The following is a 24019-nucleotide window of genomic DNA, read 5'->3' as shown; positions in this document are numbered from 1 at the left end:
CAAAGGAGCTGAGTGAGGACCTGCGGCTGCACATTGTGGCTGCTCAAAAGTCAGGAATAAGCTTCAAGGCCATTTCTAAATGTTTTCAAGTTCCAGTGGCTACAATGCAAAGTATTATTAAAAAATACAAGCTGTTCTGCACTGTGGAAAATCTCAGAGGACGTGGTTGGAAGCCAAATGTGACACCTGTGCTGGTCAGTAGGATAGTGAGAGAGGTGAAAAAGAATCCAATGATCACCACCAAGGCCTTACCGGCGAATCTGGGCTCTGATGGTGGCAATGTCTCAAGGCAGACAATCCAATGGACACTACACACTGCTGGGTTCCATGGATGCAGACCAAGGAAGGATAAAAATTTTTAATGTGCAAACGCTGACCAAATCATTTATAAAGTAACATTGTAAAAATGGCAATTATTATTTTATTTTCAGTAAAGTCCCTCTTTAAGAAATTAACTTTGAAAAAATGCTTTTGCAACACTTAATTTTTGTTCTTTTTCCTCAAAAGTGACCAGTTATAGCAAATAGAAAAAAAGAAAAAAGAAAAAAAATTCAAGCAACAATTTTATTTTTTAACAAAGCAGAATTTAAAATAACAATCAAACTAATAAAAAAAACAGTTTATTGAAAAGAAAGAGCAAAATTAATGGTAAATGACATAATCACATTTATGATTCTTCTTTTGCAAAATAAGCTTTCATAAGTTTCTGAAGGTTTTAGAACAGGTCTTTTTCAAGTTCAAGCACTTCAGACCTAATTTTCTCTACATAGGGCATCAAGAATCCCCTTACTCTCTTGTATTCCCTATCTACCTCATGCTTCCACTTCTGGAGTTTTTCATCAAACCCTTCCTTCATACCTTCTTTATATTTTTTATACTCTGCCTTCATCTCTTCAGCATGAGGCTGCACCTTTCCACGGAGGTCATCCATATCTTCACGGAGCTTGTCTCGGGCTTTTTCTGCTATCTCTTTCAGATGCTCACAAAATATATCCCACTGTTTTTTTAGTCCGTGTGCAAGTTCAGATGTAACTGGCACTACACTAGTGAAAGCTTTTGATATCTCTTCTTCCACTTTATCTTCAAATTCATCAAAGTGAGGATAAACCTTTGTCCTGAAAACTGGGAAATTATGGGTAAGCTTCTCGTCATATTTCTTCCAGACTTCATCAACGTAATCTTCAATGACTTTTTCCAATTTATCAAAGTTGGTTTTAGCACCTTCCAGCTTCTCTTTCAAATGATACCTGGTAGGAAAAAAAAATATTTTCTTAGATATATTAGAATTCTTCAAAGCTTATAAATGAGGACATGTCTTTATTGACTGGAAGATTCTTTCTTTCATTTTTAAAGTGTATCCAAGGCAAATGTCCGGTACAAACACATACTTACCTAAGAAGAGGGAAGTCTCTAGATCTCTAGAGGCTTCGAACACCCTCCTCTGATCCTCTCTTTCCATGCTTGTCACAGAAGAGAAGCATGACACCCATGTTCCAGATTGTCCTGGCAGGCAGGGGCTTGGAGGACACGAGAAGCCTCTACAGTATTCAGAGGCTTCCAACTTCTTAGGTAAGTATGTGTTATCTTACCTAAAATTCGCCTTAGGTTCTATTTAAGTTGCTTGAGAGGAATCTAGACTAGAATTTGAAGTCTAGTTGGTATTAGCAAAGACTGCTCCTGTTGTAGGTCATCAAGGCCCTGTTAAATTTATGACTTCTCCTGCGACATAGCAGTGTGGCATGACTCAAGGAGCAGATATTGACTGATGCATTATTCCTCTAGCAGCTCCAACATAACTTCCATTATGTTGAAGAAAGCTTTATCTGGAGAAAAGAATGCTATTCCATTACTTTATTGTTGATTGATCAAGAAAAAAGCAGGTCCGGCACCACTTTATTGGTGTTTCTTCTGCAACATCATATCCTCTGTCGGTATGAAGACATACAGAGCAGGGTCCTACAGTGGAATATCTACAGCTAGACCAAGGTAAAGCCACATGGGAGATGAGGAGCATATGCCTGTGCAATTTCCTGACTTAAAGGGAAATTGAAGTTAGAGGAATATAGAGGCTGCCATCTTGCCAGTGCCAGTTGCCTGCCTGTCATGCTGAGCTTTTGGTTTTAGTTGTTTTTGAGTCTCATACCTGCAACAAGTATGCAGCCAGTAGAGTCAAAGCATCTGATCTGCATGCTTGTTCTAGGCCAGTGACTTAAAGAATTAGAGGCAAAGTATGAGCACAGAAATCAGGCGACTAGCATTGTTAACTGGAGAATAGAGATGGCAGCCACCGTATTCATCTCACTTTAAGTTCCCTTTAAAGAATTCTGGTTTTGCATTAGCAGCTCTGTATAGGAAGTATTGTCAAGTGACATTAAATCTCATCACTAAGCTTGGCCTGCTGCTGTGTGCATGTCCATTGATGACTTGTAATTTAGTTAGTTTTTAAAGTGAATCAGAAGTAAAATTGAAAAAACAGATACTGTATTTTTTGGACTATAAGACTAACTTTCCCCCCCCCAAAAGGGTGTGTGTTGGGGGGAGGGGGGGGGGAGAGACACTGTGTCTTTTAGTCCAAATGCAGGGAGTTCCTGACTTGTGAGCGACTGCCAATACTAACCTCCAACCTGCCGCAATGTTGGGGACTCCCTCTACTGTGCCCATGCAGAGGCGGACACGGAGACACAAAAGGGCATGGAGTAGGACACAAGGGGGACACAAAGGGGCATAGAGGATAACACAAGAAGGACAGAGGCAGACACATGCCAGACACAAGGGGGACAGAGGAGGACACAGGGAGACAAAAGAGGTACAAGAGGGCATGAAGTCCAAAGGGGGCATAATCCACAAGATGCCCCTTCACCATGAGATGCACCAGGTTTAGTATATATTTGTCCCTGGTTTTTGTCCTCTAAACTTAGGTGCGTCTTTATGGTCAGGAGCTTCTTATAGTCCAAAAAATATGGTGCTCGCCTATGAAGAGGGAAGGCTCCGGTAGCCTTCCAGTTTCCTCTCACGGGCTTACATGCAAAAAGGGCTTCTGGAAAAAAGGGCGCCGGATATAGACAAAATTACAAGTTTTTATCTAAAACAATATTTTCCGTTTCAATATTATAATATTCTATATTATAAACGAAAATCAAGTGCTAAATATGTTGAATTAGTGGTAATGAAATGAAAAAATACTGTCTATAATAAAAAAAAAAAACATTTCACTTGCATTAAGCATAGTAATACAATTGTAGGTATTACAGGTATTTTGCTGCAACTATACCTAGCTGTACTCTCACACAGAACTCTACCTATACCTATCTCAACACCCCCAGTAAGCATAGTTTAATTGATTGAATATATTACAAATATTATACTGAAACTACACCTAACCCTACTCTCACACAGAACCCTCCCTGTACCTATCCCTCACCCCTAGACCCCCCCCCCCCCTGGTGGTGCCTAACCCTAAAACACCCCAGGTGGTTCCTAACCCTAAAATAACCCTGGTGGTGCTTAACCCTAAACCCCCCTGGTGGTACCGAACTCTAACCACCCACCTGGTGGTGCTTAAACCTTACCATCCCCCTGGTGGTGCCTAACCCTAACCATCCCCACTGCACAAACACTCTTACATTCATAGAAACAATAATATATTTGATACCGTAAAATACTTCACTACAAATAACATGAATAGAATAATTTATATATTTTTAATAAAATTAATAGCCTTACAATCACGTACAGATTAAAAATATTATGAATAGTAAAAGTTATATATTTGAAATAGAATAAATAGGCTTACATTTACGTACGCATTAAAAATATTATAAATAGAAAAATGTATATATTTATAATAGAATAAATAGCCTTACAAACACATACGCATTAAAAATATTATACATAGAAAAAGTTATATATTTATAATAGAGTAAATAGCCTTACAAGCACGTACGCATTACAAATCTTGAAATAATGGTGATATTAAAAGAGATATATTAGTAAGATATATCTGAAAGCTATCATTTACGCATTATAATTCTGAAAACAAAATGAATACCAAAAATGATATATTTGTAATACAATAAGCTTGAAAACGATATTTAAGCATTATTCTTATGAAAACAAATTTTAAAACGATAAAATAAGTAAAAACAAAAAATGTACTTATATTTGTCATAAAACTTATTCTAAAAACAAAAAGTTTTGTTATCATGATCCCTGCAACCGCTATTTGTCAGGCGCCCTAATTACTTCTTTAGCGCTCAATAGCTCATATTTTGCATTGCAGCCTATGGTTCGCCCTTTTTGTCCATTAGCCATATGCTCCCTTTTTTCCTGCTTCCCTCTCGCGGTCCCCTTGTCCCAGCACTGCTGCCTACATTCAAATCTACAGCCACCGGAGGCTTCTAAAGGTTTCGGGAGCCCAAGTGCTCCCAATTAGAGATGGCCCGAACTTACAATTTTCGGTTCGCAAACCGGGTTCGCGAACTTCCGGCAAAAGTTTGGTTGACGCAAACTTCCGCGAACCGCAATAGACTTCAATGGGGAGGCGAACTTTGAAAACTAAAAAAAATTATGCTGGCCACAAAATTGATGGAAAAGATGTTTCAAGGGGCCTAACATCTGAGTTTTTGCATAGATGAGTGGGATAGATGCCAAAAGTTCCGGGGAAAAATCTGGATTTGACGCAAAGCAGCATTTTAAGTGCAGAAATCACATTGAATGCTAAATTGCAAGCCTAAAGTGCTTTAAAACATCTTGCATGTGTATACATCAATCAGGGAGTGTAATTAGAGTACTGCTTTACACTGACACACCAAACTCACTGTGTAACGCACCGCAAACAGCTGTTTGCGTAGTGACGGCTGTGCTGGACTGGTGCGCACCATGGCGAGAGTGCAAGCCGTGGCGGTTTTCAAGCCCATATGGTCGCCGGGCTGTGGTAGCTCAATGATAGAACAATAGTGACTGTCCACCTGATCAAATTTGGTCTGTCTACAATGAAGCAACGACCTTATTATCTTTGGTGTGCCACCCCAGAGACACCCATATAGCCGGCGATCATTGCTTCATTGTGATACGCAAGCCCCTTCACCGCGGCAAGGTAATGATCATGAAGGGGAATGGGCACATGTACATGCCTTTTGTTTTGTTGTTGCAGCTGCAGTGCAGCCAGAAAAATTAGGCAAGCATGTACACGCAACACAAAAATTAGTATAGCGGCCGCTGCTAGCAGCGGCCTTAAAAATTCAGGAATCCACCTGGAGTCCTGGACCCTGTTGGTGGTGGTGGAGAAGGCAAGTGGTCTGCAGGTAGAGATGCTGTGTGGGGAGCGACTTAGTCTTGGGGCAGGCAGCCAGTCACACGGCGTGCAGGCAGAGATGCTGTGTGTGGGGACTGACTTAGTCTTCGGGCGGGCAGTAGCCCTCCGGGATACTGGCCTCATTCATTTTGATAAAGGTCAGGTACTGAATACTTTTGTGACTTAGGTGACTTCTCTTCTCAGTGACAATGCCTCCAGCTGCGCCGAAGGTCCTTTCTGACAGGACACTTGAGGCAGGGCAAGACAGAAGTTGGATGGCAAATTGGGACAGCTCTGGCCACAGGTCAAGCCTGCGCACCCAGTAGTCCAAGGGTTCATCGCTGCTCACGGTGTCTACATCCACACTTAAGGCCAGGTAGTCGGCTACCTGCCGGTCCAGGCCTTGGTAGAGGGTGGATCCGGAAGCGCTAAGTCGAGGCGTTGGACTAAAGAATGTCCGCATGTCCGACATCACCATGAGATCACTGGAGCGTCCTGTCCTTGCCTGCGTGGACATGGGAGGAGGATTACTGGCAGTGGTACCTTTATTGCGTTGTGCTGTGACATCACCCTTAAACGCATTGTAAGGCATACTTGTTAGCTTGTTCTGCATGTGCTGCATCCTTTCTGCCTTCAGGTGAGTTGGCAACATGTCCGCCACTTTGTGCCTATACCGAGGGTCTAGTAGCGTGGCCACCCAGCACAGCTCATTCCCCTTGAGTTTTTTTATACGGGGGTCCCTCAACAGGCTGGACAGCATGTAAGATGCCATCTGCACAAAGTTGGATCCAGACATGCTCTCCATCTCCTCTTGCTCTTCCTCAGTGACGTCAGGTAAGTCCTCCTCCTCCCTCCAGCCACGAACAATACCACGGGAACGTCGAGCAGCACAAGCCCCCTGCGAAACCTGCTGCGGTTGTTATTCTGCCGCAGCCTTCTCCTCCTCCAAAGAAACACCTTCCTCATCATCCGAGTCTGACTCCTCTTCCCCACACGACTCTTCCTCCTCCTCCCTCCTCTGTGCTGCCGCAGGTGTTGTATGTGCTGTATGTTCTCAAAAACATACAGATAAGTTAATTGTCTTCACCCTAAAAAAATTGGCCCTAAACTACAACACATACGATACATACACATAGGACAGATGACTATGGTAGGGACTAGATTGTGAGCTCCTCTGAGGGACAGTTAGTGACAAGACAATATATACTATGTACAGTGCTGTGGAAGATGTCGGCGCTATATAAATACTAAATAATAATAATAATTATTATTATTCTGATGAAAATTGCTCCAACAGCTGTTCCTCTTCATGCTCCTCCACAGATTGATCCACCACTCTACGCACGGCACGCTCCAGGAAGTAAGCGTACAAGATCAGGTCGCTGATGGTGCTTTCACTGCGACTCCCCAGGTTGGTCACCTCCACATGAGCCTGCATGCATTTCGCATCAGTGTCCAGTTGTTGGGCCACAACATCCCCATCTCCCCAGATTGTGTCCTTCTACTGTAATTGTACAGGTACTGGGTGATGGCTTTCTCCTGTTCTAACAGGCGAGACAACATGACCAGGGTCGAATTTTAGCGAGTCGGGCTATCCCATATCAAGCATCTCACCGGCAAGTTGTTTCTCAGCTGAATGTCCGCAAAGCGTGCCATGGCCGTGTAAGACCGCCTGAAATGCCCACACAACTTCCTGGCCTGCTTCAGGACGTCCTCTAAGCCTGGGTACTTTGACACAAATCTTTGAATGACTAGATTGAACACATGTGCCATGCAGGGTACATGTGTCAGCTTTCCCAAATTCAAAGCGGAAAGGAGATTGCTGCCGTCGTAACACACCTCATTGCCGATCTCCAGCTGTTTGTTAAGAGCAGCCAGGAGAGCTGGTCCAGTGTGACTCTCCACTTTGAGGCAAGACATGTCTAAGATGGCATGACACCGTCGTACCTGGCATGCAGCATAGGCCCTGGGGAGATGAGGCTGTGTAGCTGGAGAGGAGATAGCAGCACCAGTAGAGTTGAACTGCCACTCAGCCAAGGAGGAGGAGGACGACAGAGAAGATGATGTAGCAGGAGGAGAGGAGGTGGCAGGAGGCCTGCCTGCAAGCCATGGAGGTGTCACAACAAGTTGGTCCACTGCACAGCCACATACTCCCTGCTTGCCATTGGTCACCAGGTTGACCCAATGGGCTGTGTAAGTAATGTAGCGGCCCTGACCGTGCTTTGCAGACCAGGCATCCGTGGTCAGGTGGACCCTTGACCCAACACTGTGTGCCAGGGATGACACCACTTGCCTCTCCACTTCACGGTACAGTTTTGGTATCACCTTTTTAGAGAAATAATTGCGACCTGGCATCTTCCACTGCGGTGTCCCAATGGCCACAAATTTATGGAAGGCCTCAGAGTCCACCAGCTGGTTTGGTAACAGCTGGCGAGCTAAAAGTTCCACCACGCCAGCTGTCAGACGCGGGCAAGGGAGTGACTGGCAGAAATTGGCTTTTTCCGCTCAAAGATTTCCTTCACGGACATCTGGCTGCTGTGGGCAGAGGAGCAGGAACCGCTCAAGGGCAGAGGCGGAGTGGAGGAGGGTGGCTGTGAAGGTGCAAGGGAGAAAGCGGCTGAAAATGCTGCACCTGAAGGAGGAAGAGGAGAAGGAGGGTGGCTTTTCTTTTGTGTGCTGCTTTTGCTCAGGTGCTCTTTCCATTGCAGTTTGTGCCTTTTCTCCATGTGCCTTCGTGAGTGTTGGCCTTTCCACAGCTCAATTTTTGGAGGCAGAGACAACAGAAGGCATTGCTCTGATCTGAGGCAGACACATGAAAACATTTCCAAACCGCTGAGCCCCCCGGGGGTGATGGCACTATGGTGGCATCAGCAGCTGACGTTGAAGGGCATGTTGGCATGTAGGCATTGACATACATGGCACCGGACACTGCCACCAGCTGTTTCTGATGATGAGCTCCCCCTGCTTCTTTCAGCAACTCATCTCCTCCTACTCCTCTCTGACTCCCCCTCTGAACTGTCCCCCTGTTTATCTCCTCTATTGGGAACATACGTGGAATCCGTATCATTGTCATCATCATAATCATTCTGCCCAGCTTCGCTTGCCTCAGACACCTCATAAACTGCACCAACAGCAGGTACTTCATCATCTTCACACGTTACGTCCATAGTGTCGCCACCTAACTCAGACATATGAGGTGGTGTAACTTGCTTAGCGCCTTCATCTGGTTGTAACAATAATGGCTGTGAATCAGTTAATTCCACACCAATTAACTCCTGTGAAGTGCCAAATGCAACGGATGTGGTGCTTGTAGTAGTGCTGGTGGCTGCGGAAGATGAGGTGTTCTGTGTTAAATAGTCAACCACGTCCTGACAATCTTGGGAGTTGATGGAACGTGCCTTCTTCTGAGCACTGTACTTTGGTCGAGGGCCGCACAAAATCACAGCAACACGACCTTGCACAGACCTGCCAGGTGGCCTTCTTCTGGGTCTGCCTCTACCTCTACCTGTCTTGTCCATTGTGTCCATATCGGGAGGGATGAAGTGAAAGGTATGCACTAACTTGACTAATACAATGTGCAGTCACACAGGTGCAGTTAACAGATATGCACAGAGTGGTATATTACACTGTGTGCACTCACGTAGGTAGGTGGGTGCACTGAACACAACAGGTAGGTATATGTAGTGATGAGGTGGGTGCACTGAACACAACAGGTAGGTATATGCAGTAATGGGTATTACAATGTGCACCTGTCACACACAGACAGGCAGCGGACAGGCACAGTGACACTGCGTGCGCTCAACTCACGTGGGTAGGTGGGTGCACTGTGAACAACAGGTAGGTAGGTATATGCAGAACTGGGCAGGGCTGCTCAAATCCGACCCGTGAGACATCCGGATAGTTGCTATCTGGACTACTCCCAGGAAAGCTGTGCAGGGGGGGTAGGGGGGGTCAACCTTACCACAATGACGTCTTCTTTGGCTCCGTACGCGTCGCCTCCCACCATGCGTTCCAAGCGGGTTGAAGGAGGAAGTGTTTGTGTCACATGACCGGCGAATGCGGCGCTTGGAACGCATGGTGGGAGGCGACGCATACGGAGCTGAAGAAGACGTCATTGTGGTAAGATTGACCCACCCTGCACAGCTTTCCTGGGAGATATCTGGATAGCAACTATCCAGGTGTCTCCCGGGTCGGATTTGAGCAGCCCTGGTACTGGGTATTACAATGTGCACCTGTCACACACAGACAGGTAGCGGACAGGCACAGTGACACTGTGTGGCTCAACTCACGTAGGTAGGTGGGTGGGTGCACTGTGAACAACAGGTAAGTAGGTATATGCAGTAATGGGTATTACAATGTGCACCTGTCACACACACAGGTAGTCACTGAATGTGCTGGGCCTGGCAGTGGCACACACACAGTATGGGTTATCAAGGCTGTTTATGCAACACAAGTGTCAGTGGGACACACAGAAATAAAAAATAGATCACAAAAACAAGATTAGCTCTCAAAAGAGCTGTTGTGGGGTGCTATTTTAGCAATAAGAATCAGCAAGGAGCAAGCTAACAAGCCTACAAGAGCCCAACTAATCTTTCCCTATGAGAGAGTCTGCACTGCAGCAGCTGTTCCTTCTCTATTTACTGCAGGCACACGAGTGAGTATAATGGCCGGCGGGGCCTGCCTTTTATAAGGGGGGAGTGGCTCCAGGAGGGGGTGTAGCCTGATTGGCTACAATGTGCCTGCTGACTGTGATGTAGAGGGTCAAACTTGACCCTAATGGTGCACTATGGGGGCGAACTGAACTTCCGGAAAAGTTCACGGTTCTCCGCGAACGCGAACCGTTCACCGGCGATCCGTTCGGGCCATCTCTACTCCCAATGAGGGGTGGCTCCATACTGCGCAAGCATGAGAGAGTGTGTACTCAAGCATGTGCAGTATAGAACGTCCTGTCTTTGCAAGCACTTGGGCTCCCAGAGTCTTCCGAAGCTTCAAAGAGCAGTATTCAACTGACAGGTTGAATATCTCTAACAAGGGTGATAGCAATTGAGAGGAAGAAGAAGGCTCTATAGGACCCAGACCATTCCCTCTCCATAGGTAATTATCTGTTTTGTTATTTATATTTCACTTCAGTTTTACTTTAAGATTGCATGCTCTGAAATGAAGCGTAAGCTATCGACTCTGCGATGAAACGTAAGCTATCCAGATATCTTACATTTCATTTCAGGAAACCTATTATAATATATTGGAGCAAATTTATGTGGAGGATGTGCATTTTTTTTGTTTTGTTGTTATCAATCTGTTTTGATCACTTATGTTCTACAATGTTTATTTTGCTTTATGGGTAATTCTTTAATGTAATTTACTTTTCGTGCACTCTGTTCAAAGCATTGCAGGACCCGTATTACAGTGACACACTCACCTGTGAAATATTCTGCCCATATCCTGACCACTCCTGTCCATAAATACAGAGCAAAAGCAGCAGCAGAGCTTTACTGTATATATTACCTGCTTCTGGCAGCAGGACTGCTCTGTATAACCGTGCACCTGGAATCAGCAAATCACCATGCTACTCACAATGCCAGTTACATGATGGGAGCCACACGGTGATTAGCTGTACAGCACAGAGTTACACTGAAGACAGAGGGGAGCAAAGGAGATCTGTCCCACTGTACGGAAGCAGGTAATGTATACTGCTCTGCTCCTGCCGCTCTGCATTTCAAATCTTTGCGGGGGCAGGGCCGGATTTATACTTTTTACCGCCCAAGGCCCACTATCACCAACTGTCCCCGGACCGACAGCATCCTAACCCCCCTCCCCCCCAACAGGGATTAGATTGTAGGCTACTCTGAGGACAGTTAGTGACATAATGAGAGGGATTACATTATAAGATCCTCTGAGGACAGTTAGTGATGTGATGGCAGAGATTACATTATAAGCTCCTCTGAGGACAGTTAGTGACATGATGGCAGGGATTAGATTGTAAGATCCTCCGAGGACAGTTAGTGTAGTGGTGGCAGAGATTACATTATAAACTCCTCTGAGGACAGTTAGTGAAGTGATGGCAGAGATTACATTATAAGATCCTCTGAGAACAGTTAGTGAAGTGATGGCAGAGATTACATTATAAACTCCTCTGAGGACAGTTAGTGAAGTGGTGGCACAGATTACATTATAAACTCCTCTGAGTACAGTTAGTGAAGTGATGGCAGAGATTACATTATAAACTTCTCTGGGGACAGTTAGTGACATGATGGCAGGGATTAGATTGTAGGCTTCTCTGAGGGCAGTTAGTGACGCTATGGCAGGGATTACTTTGTAAGATCCTCTGAGTACAGTTAGAGACATGAACAAACACACCTGATTCAATCAATATAACACATATAAACCCTGCGAAGAGAGGACTAAATTAAAACTTAACTTTTATTAGGGTAGTTCTAAAAGGGATCTAATTTGCTAAAAAGACATAGATGTGATAAATGGGTGGGAGATATCAGTCACGGTCCACAGAAGACCACCCTCCACTACCCCACTAGTAATCTATAAACCCCCCACACAACTCGACATGTTTCATTTCCTCTATGGGAAATTTCGTCAGGAGTGAAAAGTGCTCAGTGCTAGAGTGCCATAGTGCTAAAAATAAATTACATTATATACATCACATAGCTAGTACAAATTTAGCAAAGTAACAGAACAACCGGCCGCAACCCTGCAGCCTGCTAAAGGAAACTGCCATTCACACTGCCCTTTTATAGTATACTGAATCTCCCCTAGGATTCTGGGTAGGGCAGGTCCGGTCACCACCCCCTACAAAAAAGTATCACTAATATGGATTGGTCCTTTTAAAGATCCATCATTTCCCCCAGCCAATCCGGAATACATCCATTTGAGGCAATAGTATTCTAAAAGGGTAGAAAAAATACCTATTTACTGTCCGCTTTCGCTGACCACCAAGTATTCATTACATCCCAGGTGCTGCTGGCTTTTAAAAATAGAACAAAAAGTCGGGAAGTGTATAAAACATTCTTTCCGTATTTCCAGCTCTGTCATTGGTAGAACGGTATCCAAGAGGGGCGTTGCCGTGCGCGTCATACGCACGCTACTGTCCAGGCTCATCAGCCAATCAGATGACCTCTCTCCTTCCGTAAACCCTCCGCATCACAGCTAGCGATGTCGGAGGAGGAGGAGAGGCGTGGCCACCCTCGTCACGGAGGATGGAATTCAGATACGCAGCCAATCGGCTGCCATCTAACAGACACATTCCCCTCACACAGCGGGTGTTGATGCCGGGGGGGGGGGAGTGGACCATTCCTCACTCATTCCTCCACCCACTTACGTACGGGGGTTTGTAAACATTGTTGCCATGGCAACGTTTACAACAGTAGCAGATTACACTGCGGAGGGAACCCCATCCGAGCAAAAGACCACTCCATCCATGCAGCGATTTTGCCAAATATCAGGGATGCGGCAACATTATATGTAACATGCAGGTAGAAACCCTTTCAGCCTCATACATGATATATAAATACTGTGTAGGGTCAGGAGTAAGCACCTCTGGGTTATATACCCCAAATACCGGGGAGCATGATGAATAATTGATAAACATCAATATTCATTGACAGATTCTTCTACCATTTAAAAGGAGAAAATGGTTAGTATATATTAGTAAAGAAGACAAACTGTGCATATAGGCATTATATATTTTTAGCCTATTAAGATAATGTTGCACGGCTGTATGCAAAAAGAGGGGGGGGGGAGAGGGGAGGGGGGGAGGTTTTAAATTCCACCCCATACATATGAGGGCAAGGCAGGCAAGGTAAATGTTCTCGTTGGGTCCAGACAGTAAAAGCGGTCCGATACAGTTTAAACCTATGTGAAAAATCAATTCTACTTTCTCACAGGAAAGGGGAGAAAGTAAACCCCTCATTTAGACCATTTGGGCTCAGGGTTCCCAATCTGTAGATCCAACGGGCCTCGAGCTGCCTCAATTTTTGATCCAAATTGCCCCCTCTGGGGCCCATCCTCCATTTTTGTATAACCCAAAATTTTAAACACGTGGGATCCCCACCGTGTTTCTCATGGCAGTGTCTGGCAATTGGGGTTCTACGCTTGTGATTTACATCCCCAAGGTGTTCTAGGAATCTCTCCTTCACGGCTCTTGTGGTCTCACCCACATATATTAGTGGACATGTACATTGAATAGCGTACACAACTCCCTCAGAATTGCAATTAAAGAATTCCCACAAATCAAATAAACGGTTATCCTTGGGTGCCCTAAAACTGTTACATTTAAGGACATTGGCACAGGCCTTGCATTTTCCACATTTATGCATGCCCCTTAAAGGGGTCCCCAGCCATGTCTTTTTGAAGTCCCCAGAAGCATCTTTTCTCACAGGAAGAAAGGAGTGTGTCAAACTATCCCCCAGATTCTTTCCCCTCCTATATGTTATCAGGGGGGCTCGTGGTAGATACTCTCTTAACTGAGGGTCTAACTTCAAGATAGACCAGTGTCTTCCCAGTATCCGTTTAATATTGTGAGACTGACTCGAGAATGTACTGATCAGTCTAACTTTACCACCATCCTTCTGTTGGCTTCTAGGTTTGGGAACTAAAAGGGCGCTCCTCTCAGTTGCCTGAGCTTTCTCAAACGCCCCCCTAATAACTTCTCTGGGGTAACCTCGATCCCGAAACCGTTTATCAAGTGTATGACATTCCTCCTGAAAATCGACTTCCCTTGTGCAGTTCCTGCGAGCCCGCAGGAACTGTCCCTTTGGAATACCTCTCTTCAGAGGTTCAGGGTGAAAGCTATGCCAATCCAGTAGCGAATTTGTTGCTGTGGGCTTCCGAAAAAATTTTGTATCCAAACCCCCCTCTTCATTTCTCACAATTTGTACATCCAAAAAGTTTATGCTATCTTTATATATTTCGTGGGTAAAGAACATTCCAATATTATTGCAGTTCAGCTGTTCAACAAAATCAATAAAGAGGGCTTTTGGGCCATCCCACAAGACGAAGATGTCGTCTATGAAACGCCCCCAATATATAACGTGGGATGTGTACACAGCCAAATCTTCCCCAAAAACAATTGTGTCCTCCCACCATCCTAGGAAGAGGTTGGCATACGAAGGGGCACAAGACGTCCCCATCGCACAACCCCTTCTCTGTAGGTAATACTTGTTCTGAAACAAAAAATAATTGTGATTCAGAATGAACTCCAGCAGATCCAATAGAAAGGATGAATGTTCTTTGAGATGAATGCTTCTTGATTGTAAAAAATATTTGGTGGCATTAAGGCCCAGTGTGTGGTCAATGTTATTGTATAATGACTCTACATCGAGGCTAGCCAACCACACATTCCCCTCAACATGCACATCACTCAATTTGTTCAGAAGATCCATAGTGTCTCTTATGTACGATGGGAGACTTTCAACATAAGGTCTCAGAAAAGAGTCAACATATCTGCTGATCTGTTCGGTTAAACAATTATTCCCTGATACAATAGGGCGACCTGGCGGTGTAGAGATGTTCTTATGGACCTTTGGCAATGCATAAAAAGTGGCCACAGTGGGTGATTTGATGAATATACAGTCATGGTCGGATTTATCCAGTACCCCTTTAGTCAAGGCTTCCCTGAGTAAGGTTTCAAGTTTTTTATGAAAGAGGGGGGTTGGGTTACAATCCAGTTTCTTATACTGTCTCTCATCAGATAAAATTCTTTGACACATTTTCATATAGGCTTCTCGAGATTGCAAGACAATATTGCCCCCTTTGTCTGATTTTTTAATCACAATATCCTCATTCATCATCAATTTATTCAGGGCCAACTGTTCATTTTTATTAAGGTTGTGTACATTATGCTGTCTCGTTTTTGCAAGATCCTCAAGGTCTCTTACCACCGTGTCGACAAACGTTTGGATGGTAGGATACCCACCAATGCTCGGGCAAAATTTACTTTTATTTGTCAAACTACTTTTTAGGGTACTTAGTTGTATTTGCCCAGTTTCATTCTCTTCCAGGAGTTCATTAAGGTCATTCAAGGCGATTTTATCTCTTTCCTCAATTCTTTTTGCCTGCATCGTGGGAGAATTCATGTATTTATATACTGCCAACTTCCTTGCAAACAAGTTCACATCCTTTACTGCATCAAAAAGGTCAAAATCAGGTGTAGGTACAAATGTGAGGCCCTTTGACAAAACTGTCATCTCATATTCATTTAAAACATAATCTGTCAAATTAATAATTCGCATCACGTCCGCGGTGTCAGAGATTACCACTCTTCCTCCCTCCGTTTCCAATGTCGTGGCTTGTAACCCCATTTTTCCCTGTTCCTCAACTGTCTGGGGGTCTCTGGGGATGAGGGATCTTTGCCTTTTCGGCCTGCCTCTGCCCCGCGGTTTTTTCGGAGGTTTTTTCGGTTGCTCCCCTGATTTTTTACCCTTATTTACTTCTGTTTCTGATTCTGTCTCAGAGGTATCTTCCCCTCCTGAGGACGGTGTATCGGATTCAATAGGGTCTTTAGCGGTCTTTTTCCAAGTATAAACCTTTCCGTTTTTAAAGTCTCTACAATCACGTATAAATTTTTTATGTTTTTTAATTTTAATACTTTCTTTATGACTTGACACTTTTTGCTGTAGTTTTTCCTCTAGTTTTTTATATTCAGGATGCTCCTTAAAGGCCGTAACCTTCTGATGTTCAGTTGCTAATTTAGCATTAATTTTTTCCAAGCACTTAACCTCGTAATCCCTCAGAAAACTCATAAGTTCTAGGGTTTGTTTTGTTTTCAATGCATTCCATCCTTTCATAAAATCATGATCATCTGTATGTTTATGGGGAACTATTAGGTTACGAAGGCCTCGAAATGTAATTTGATCCTTGATATACAGTTAGAGACATGATTAGATTGTAAGCTCATTGGCAAGTGGCACATTCTGTGATTGACAGGCAGCTCAGAGATCATTGTAAGTGCCCATTCGCTGCCCCTTCATCCCCGGAGTGCCAGATCCGGCTGTTGGTAGCCGCCCACCGCTATGTGCAAACTCTGTGTAGCAGGACGAATGTTTGGCATGCTAACTGCTACTGCCACCCTGCTGCCCACAGCCCTCCCCTTGCTTTCCTGGTGCCCTAGGCCATGGCCTTTGTGGCTTTGCCTGAAATCCGGCCATTGCGGGGGGTCAATAGGTTGGAATTAAGCCCCTGATGACTACCTTTTAAATTTAGAAGATTCTGAGCCAAAAACAAGCAGTTACTGATATCACAATATATGTTCTATATACAAGTATACTACTAAGGCAGCTAGTCAGGTGGCCTCTGTTAAGAATTTAGTGAGTGCTATTCTCCCCTACGTCGCCAAAAGATTCAGACTGGTGGATCATCTTGGCCAAGCACAGGCTGGCCTTATTGTTTTCCTCCTTACCCCGCCCACTCTGTACTGCTCCACCGTGCCCCGTGCCATCAGCCCTCCTTCCCCAACATAACAACAAAACACATCACTAGCCTATAGGTTAGCAACGCGTCTATACAGAGCTTGGCCCTGAACTGTCACCCAAAGAATCAAGTATCAATCCCTGCAGACAACAGTAATTATTCATGTGTACACACCTTTACATGTAACCATTCCTTTGCATGAGGACATGGTAAATTTGTTGGGATTGCCATTACTTACTCTTTTGCAATCTCTCCATAATCCACATCTGCGGCAACTTTTATCATGGAGTATGCATTTTCTAAAACAGTCCAAAAAGCATTGTCAGATTTTGGGTGAGGTTCATCGCTCTGCCAGAAGGAGCGACCTTGTACCCCTGCAAAGGCAAGATATTGTTTTTAGAGCCCAAGAGAGCAGTAGCTGGTTTACTTGCACAAGCACGGCAGATTATACAAAACATTCTTACTTACAAACATGACTGTGTATGCTGCTTGGTATATTGCGCATCTAAATCTCCCTTTGCAGAGTCTGTGCAGTTCATCTGCAGACACCCAGTTAGCGCTCAGTCAGATCACCTGCCTCTAGTTTACATTCCAAGGATTAATGCCAAATGTTATTTCAGTTTGCTTAGTTTGTTTTTATGACCATGAAAAACATGGCCATTCCAGAGTGCTCCGAATTGACACTTTTAATAGGAGTGTCAAAGTTTGCTGCCAGTTAGGGTTGTACTCAAAATTTTACGAGTAGCACTTACTGGCTGCGGGTTAACTTACCTATGTGGCCTATAGTCGGTGCACTCCACTCATGTACCACGTCACTCCCATGCTTCCGCCTTCAACCCAGATCAAGGAATCATGGGAGTGACATGGGATGTGATGTGGAGTGCATCGGCTATAGGCAGCATGGGTAAGTTACCCCCCTCTCCGGCAGCGAGTAAGTGCTACTTGTAATTTTGATTATGAGCAACCTTACAGCCAGTCACAAAATGAGTGCAGGTGTTGAAAATGAGTAGCAAAGGCTCTTACTGTTGGCATGGCTGCAGAAAAGTGCAGTTAAATCTAGCAGTCAGTTATGAAAATAAATGAAAAGATATTTATTATGAACATGAAACTTCAGACAGGCTTCTATCAGATCACTCTAGGTGTTTTACAATTGCTAGGCAAAAGCAGAAAATCCCTTAAACTTCTGTTAGTCCCATCCGAAACCCATCTTTACTACACAGCAGTAAAGCAATCCTGTTCATTCAATTACAAAGCTTGCCAGTCAAGCCAGCAGAGGGAGCTCTAATAAGTAAACAATTCTATCTGTAATACTAAACAATTTCCTAACAAGAAAATAAACCAATACTTGATCAAAGAGCACAGAAATGAATCAGTCACTTAGTATTCCCTACAAATGTTTAAGGCCATGTTAATGAAAATCTATCTACAGTATACTTACTTAGTTTAGTATGAATACAAATACTTTTTTTTACTTACCTGGGGCTTCCTCCAGCCCCTGAAGCATAGATGTGTCACTCGCTGTCCTCCTGCGGTCCTCCGGTAAGCCGCATTCTGCTCTGGTAAGCGGTTCAGTGACGTCACTCAGTCAGACTGAGCACGACTGAGCCCTCTACCGGGGTTTCGTTGCGCCTACACGGAGGATTCCGGGTGGACAGCGGGAGGCACACGTGACGACAGCGAGGGACACATCCATGCTTATAGGGCTGGAGGAAGCAGTTTTTTTATTCATCTCTGGGTCACTTTATACAAAATTTTGGGAAAGCTAGTGCTTTCACAAATATCTTGATAACGGTACAAATAATAATGTGATTGATGCCATTACGCCTATGTGTAGCATGTATCTGTTGATGACTGACCTTTTCCTGAAGTGTATTAAAGGGAACCTTAACTGAGAGGAATATGGATGTTTCCTTTTAAACAATACCAGTTGCTGTGTAGTCCTGCTCATCTCGTTGGCTTCAATAGTGGCTGAATCACACACCTAAAACAAGCATGCCCTAATCCAGTCTGACATCAGTCAGAGCACCTGATCTGCATGCTTGTTGAGGGGCTGTGGCTAAAAGTATTAGAGACACAGGATCAGCAAGAGAGTCAGGCAACTGGTTTTATTTTAAAAGGAAAAATCCATATCTTTTTCAGTTTTGGTTCCCTATCGCGAAAATCATAAATTTTTATGAAAATTTAAAATAATGTAAACACATACAAATAAGAAGTACTTTTCTTCCAGAGTAAAATAAGCTTTAAATTACTTTTCTCCTATGTTGCTGTCACTTACAGTAGGTAGTAGAAGTCTGACAGAACTGTCAGGTTTTGGACTAACCCAGCTCCTTATGGAGGATTCTCAGGGTTTTCTTTATTTTCAAAAGCATTTAGTGAATGGCAGTTGCTCTGCCCAACTGCCAAAAAAGTGTGTAAACAGGTAGGGGGGCGGTCTGCATCTTTATATAAATACTTTTCAGTGATTGTTTCTTTAGAGATAATAAAGGCCATGCAGAGAATCCCCCATAAAGAGATGGACTAGTCCAAAACCAGTCGGTTCTGTCAGATTTCTACTGCTTACTGTAAGTAAGTATAATAGTAGTAATATAATCATCATCACTGGTGGGCTCGAAAGTTTGGCAAATCAGTTTTGCATTGCATATGGATTGCATTGCATTACAGTAAATGGTGCTGCTTACTTCTGAGGTTAATAGCAAAGTGCCCATACATATGCTCTCATCACCAAATTGGCTAGGTATGTTACAGAGAATAGGGGACACAAGGCAAGAATATTTTTATTTCAGGATGACCTGGTAGTGTTTGACAAAACTGATTTTACAGTTAAATGCAGTTAATGCCCTTATTCTTGGACCCTTAGACTAGGTTCACAGTGGTCAGATGCTTAACTCATAATAACGCGTTATAATGACTGAACTGCAATGAAGACTGGACCTAGACTTTAATACAAAGCTTGCATGCAACAAGTCAGAATTATGATATCAGTTAAAATGCAGTACTGTGAACAGCCCCATAGAATTGTATTGGCAGTCAGGTGACATGCAGAATTATTCTGCAACGTTACACAACTGACCACTGTGAACAGGGCCTTATTCATCATAAAAAACACCTCTAGGTTTGCTAATCTTAGCCAGATCAGGGTCCCTGATGATCATCTTGATAATGAAATAGCAAAATGACTGGGTCTCCACCTGGATTAGTGCAAATGCAGCAACATTTTAATATACCATAGTAGCAAAACACACAACGTTTCTGCCGAGAGGCCTTTCTCAAGTGTTACAAACGACCAAAACCATGTGTGTTTTGCTACTGTGGTATATTAAAAATTTGCTGCATTTGCACTAATTCAGGTGGAGACCCAGTCGCTTTGCTATTTCACTGTGGACTTTATACACCCTTGAGGGATCCGGGTGTGGACTGGTTGACTCCCTGGTGTTTTATAATTCCTGGCTGATACTGCTCTGTCTGGATCACCTTGATAATGTCACTGCCCATATACAGGTATAATCTGCCTATGGGTAAATGAAGTTAGCAGTGCAACAGGGGTAAACACTCATCAGGAAGCTCTTTAATCAAGTTTTTCTAAAGCTTATTGGAATGGGATTATGAATTACAGATAAATATTTATGTTTAATGTAGAATAAAATAAGTATTTTTTACTGTGTGGTGTCTTTTTGTTTTGGAAATGGGTAAATAAGTACCATGCCAGATCCATTTCAGCAGGATGTGCAGACATCTGGGGACTCTTGATCTTAACCTCCCTGGCGGTAAGCCCGAGCTGAGCTCGGGCTATGCTGCGCAGGGGGATTTCTCAGGCCCTGCTGGGCCGATTTACTTACTTTTTTTTTTTGCAACATGCAGCTAGCACTTTGCTAGCTGTGTGTGCATTCCGATCGCCGCCGCTCCGCGCTCGATCGCCGATGTTCGCCTCGCCGCACCCCACCCCCCAGACCCTGCGCGCTGCCTGGCCAATCACTGCCAGGCAGCACTGAGGGGTGGATCGGGACTCCCTTAGACGCCACAACGTCCAGGACGTCGGTGACGTCATCCCGCCCCGTCGCCATGGTGACGGGGGAAGCCCTTCAGGAAATCCCATTCTTTGAACGGGATTTCCTGATCAAAGATCGCCGGAGGCGATCGAAGCAGGCGGGGGGATGCCACTGTACAGCGGCTATCATGTAGCGAGCCCTAGGCTCGCTACATGATATATATATAAAAAAAATGTAAATAGTGTTGCTCTGCCCCCTGGCGGTTCCTAATAGACCACCAGGGAGGTTAAAGGAAGCCCCCAGATTCCACCTGAGCCTCCCCATGATATGGACAAGGGCTTTGGGGGAGAAAGGCAGGCTTTGCTGCCCCCCCTCCAGAGCCCCCATATCCTGGACCATTTGGGCTAGTATAGCCCAGGACACAGAGCCCCGTGTGATCTGGGCTTTGCATTTAGGCTATACCAGCCTGCATGGGTGACATGTGGTTTAAGAACCTTGGGAACAGTGGCGTAACAATAGAGGCTGCAAGGGATGCCACCTCCGGGGCTTACACATGGCCATTTTGGGGGGCAGGAGGGGTCTCAGCACATGAGGGGGCGAGCATTGGCCACCCACATTGGCTTGGAGGGGGACCCACTCCCCCCTCCCTCACCTCAGGCTCCCCCCTCAGCGCTGCCCCTCCAGCATTAATAGGCGGCAGCAGGAGGGGGCAGGAACACAGAATGCGGACATAGCTACATGCGTTCCCCGGTATCCACATGCTCAGCTAGAAGTAAAATATGGCATGTGGGGTATAGTTTTAATTGGGAAGGGCCAAATAATTCATTTGTATGTGTTGTATAACTGTGGGAAGTGTCATGTGAAAATTAGGAAGGGTGAAATATGAAAAAATGGGTATTTTCTGCATTTAGGCCTAATTTTCCCCATAAAATGACTAAAAAATAAAATAAATTTGGGGAAAAAAAATATTATCTAAAGAAAGCCTAGATTGTACTGAAAAAAAAAACAAGATATATATATCACTAAGATCATGGCATAAGTAATTAAAAAGTTACAGATGTATCACTTTCATGGCATTCTGTGTGTCATTGTATGGGTGCTCTGCACTGTCAAGGCGTGATGCGACTTTTCGGCAGTGCAGTCAAAGAGAAGTCGCACCATAGCAGATTCTACATAGTGTGTAAGGAGCCTAAAAGGAGCCTAAAAGAGCAAAACAAATAAATTCAATATAAAATGGGAAAGAAGGTTTAAAGTATAGGTAATGGAAACAAGCAGTAAAATGTATCAGATTTATCAGACACATACAAATATACAAAAATGGGCGTTCCTACCTGTGCAGAGGAGCAGCGCAGCACACAGTAAGAGAACCTTCATGTTTACCGTGATCTGCAATAGAAGCATATGTCCAACTCAATACAGGTAGTAAAATAAAATTATGTTATTGTAATCATTTTTATTGCCTTTTTTTATACGTTACTTTTTATTTATTATTAATTATTGTTTTGCCTTTCTTTTCCACATTACTTTTTTTGTTTTGTTTTGTTTTGCTTATTTTTTTATTTTTTTTGTAGTCTTATTGTATGACACGATGAATACTACTTCAAATGGAAAACAACAAACAAACATGCTTCTAAAGCTAACATTATTTTAGTTGTGTTATGTATTTTCTTTTCCAACACGTCACACTTAAAATGGGAAAAGCAGTTTTATAAATTAGGACTATGACAACACTTAGAAAACTACACACACACAGACAGACATACTTTTGATTTACTCACAGCTCTGTAAACTCTCAGGTGTTATGAACTGATTGGGTTTGACCTCTTATATATATATTTCTCAGCCACCCACTGTTGGCAGATACCCAGCCAGATGAAAGGGAAATGACAACTCGCATAGAAAGGTCAAAACTGTTGTCAATTTGGCTGTATTCAAACCTACAAAGTACCAGATTTGATACAAAGGGCTTTACTTTATATAATAAGTTAATTATTTAGCTGTTGTCTGTTTACTTGTCATTTTTTATTTCAGAATCCTCGTCAGCCTTAAAGAGAATCTGTATTGTTAAAATCGCACAAAAGTAAACATACCAGTGTGTTAGGGGACATCTCCTATTACCCTCTGTCACAATTTCGCTGCTCCCCGCCGCATTAAAAGTGGTTAAAAACAGTTTTAAAAAGTTTGTTTATAAACTAACAAAATGGCCACCAAAACAGGAAGTAGGTTGATGTACAGCATGTCCACACATAGAAAATACATCCATACACAAGCAGGCTGTATACAGCCTTCCTTGTTAATCTCAAGAGATCATTTGTGTGTTTCTTTCCCCCTTCAGCTATCTTCCACTGAAGTGTCAGGCTGTTTCTTCCTGCAGAGTGCAGACAGCTCTGCCTGTATGTAATTCCTCAGTATGTGAAAGCCCAGCCAGCTCAGAGGAGGATTTATCCAGCTTGTAAAAGATAATAGAGCAGAGAGAAGCTGCACTAATCTAAATAACACGCAGGCAGTGTGCAGAGAGGGGCCTGGAGGGGGGAGATGCATCACAGAACCACAACACCGAAGAACTTGGCAGCCTTCCAGACACAGGCTGACAAGTCTGACAAGAGAGACATAAGTTGATTTATTACAGAGATGGTGATAGTAGAACGTGCTGCAGTAGGCCAGAACACATTAGAATAGATTTTGGAACGTGTAGGATGGAAGAAAACCGGATGAAATTTTTGTTACGGAGTCTCTTTAAGCGCAAAGAGGATTTGCCGCATCCCCACGGCAGTACAAGGTCTTTATCCCTCCCTCCCCAAAAAAAATCCCGGGGAAAAACTCTACGACTTTTAAAGTCACAGATTTTGCTGCCCGGGGGAGGCAGAGCTTTGTGCTGTAGCTCTGCCTCTAGTCCATTAAATCACCACTGATCTCCGCCTCTCCTTGCTCCTCTCAGTGAAAGAAGACTGAGAGGGGCGGGGAGAGGCAGTGATCGGCGTGATTAAATGGACATGGAGGCAGAACTACTGCACAAAACTCTGCCTCCTCCAGGAAGTACTGGAGGGTTTTGTCCCGGGGATTTCAGGGGGGGGATACAGACTTCATACTGCCGTGGGATGCGGGCGACCAGCAAATCATCTTTGCACTTAAGGCTGAAGAGTATTCTGAAATAATAAGAGGTATTTTTTAATGCTTCAGACTCTCTTTAACTAAAGTACTAGTACTTGAAAATCAACCACTTCAGAATGATAGCTTTACACTCTGCCATCTAGTTATATGTATTAATATTATTGATTTATAAAATGCCAACATATTTCGTGGCGCTGAACAAACAAAG

The 24019-nt window shown here is 43.9% G+C and overlaps 1 protein-coding gene across 2 annotated transcripts; it reads right to left on the bottom strand.

Annotated features, from left to right (window-relative positions):
* Positions 1-550: 550 nt before the first annotated feature.
* LOC137522748 (apolipoprotein A-I-like) lies at positions 551-22516 on the bottom strand. Of its 2 annotated transcripts, none has more exons than XM_068242812.1 (4): positions 22479-22516; positions 22032-22086; positions 16953-17088; positions 551-1247 (listed from the first exon to the last, which is right to left on the bottom strand). In XM_068242812.1, the coding sequence occupies exons 2-4, from the start codon at positions 22072-22074 to the stop codon at positions 716-718; spliced, it is 711 nt and encodes a 236-aa protein (XP_068098913.1). In that variant the 5' UTR covers positions 22075-22086; positions 22479-22516; the 3' UTR covers positions 551-715. The 2 variants fall into 2 exon arrangements, with proteins under 2 accessions (XP_068098913.1, XP_068098912.1); XM_068242811.1 differs by having other exon boundaries at positions 22464-22506.
* Between the last annotated feature and the right edge of the window lie 1503 nt (positions 22517-24019).

Source organism: Hyperolius riggenbachi, chromosome 6 (genome assembly GCF_040937935.1).
Source record: "Hyperolius riggenbachi isolate aHypRig1 chromosome 6, aHypRig1.pri, whole genome shotgun sequence".
Classification (NCBI taxonomy): Eukaryota; Metazoa; Chordata; class Amphibia; order Anura; family Hyperoliidae; genus Hyperolius; species Hyperolius riggenbachi.
The sequence above is the reverse complement of the archived record's forward strand: the minus strand, read 5'-3'. Positions and strand labels throughout refer to the sequence as shown.

Bases quoted from the DNA above. Each gene is read 5' to 3' on its own strand.
- LOC137522748 (XM_068242812.1), bottom strand. From the start codon at position 22,074: ATGAAGGTTCTCTTACTGTGTGCTGCGCTGCTCCTCTGCACAG. The intron at 17,089-22,031 runs GTAGGAACGCCC...TTGCCTTTGCAG, and splicing joins TGCGCTGCTCCTCTGCACAG to GGGTACAAGGTCGCTCCTTC. The intron at 1,248-16,952 runs GTAAGTAATGGC...TTTTCCTACCAG, and splicing joins TATGGAGAGATTGCAAAAGA to GTATCATTTGAAAGAGAAGC.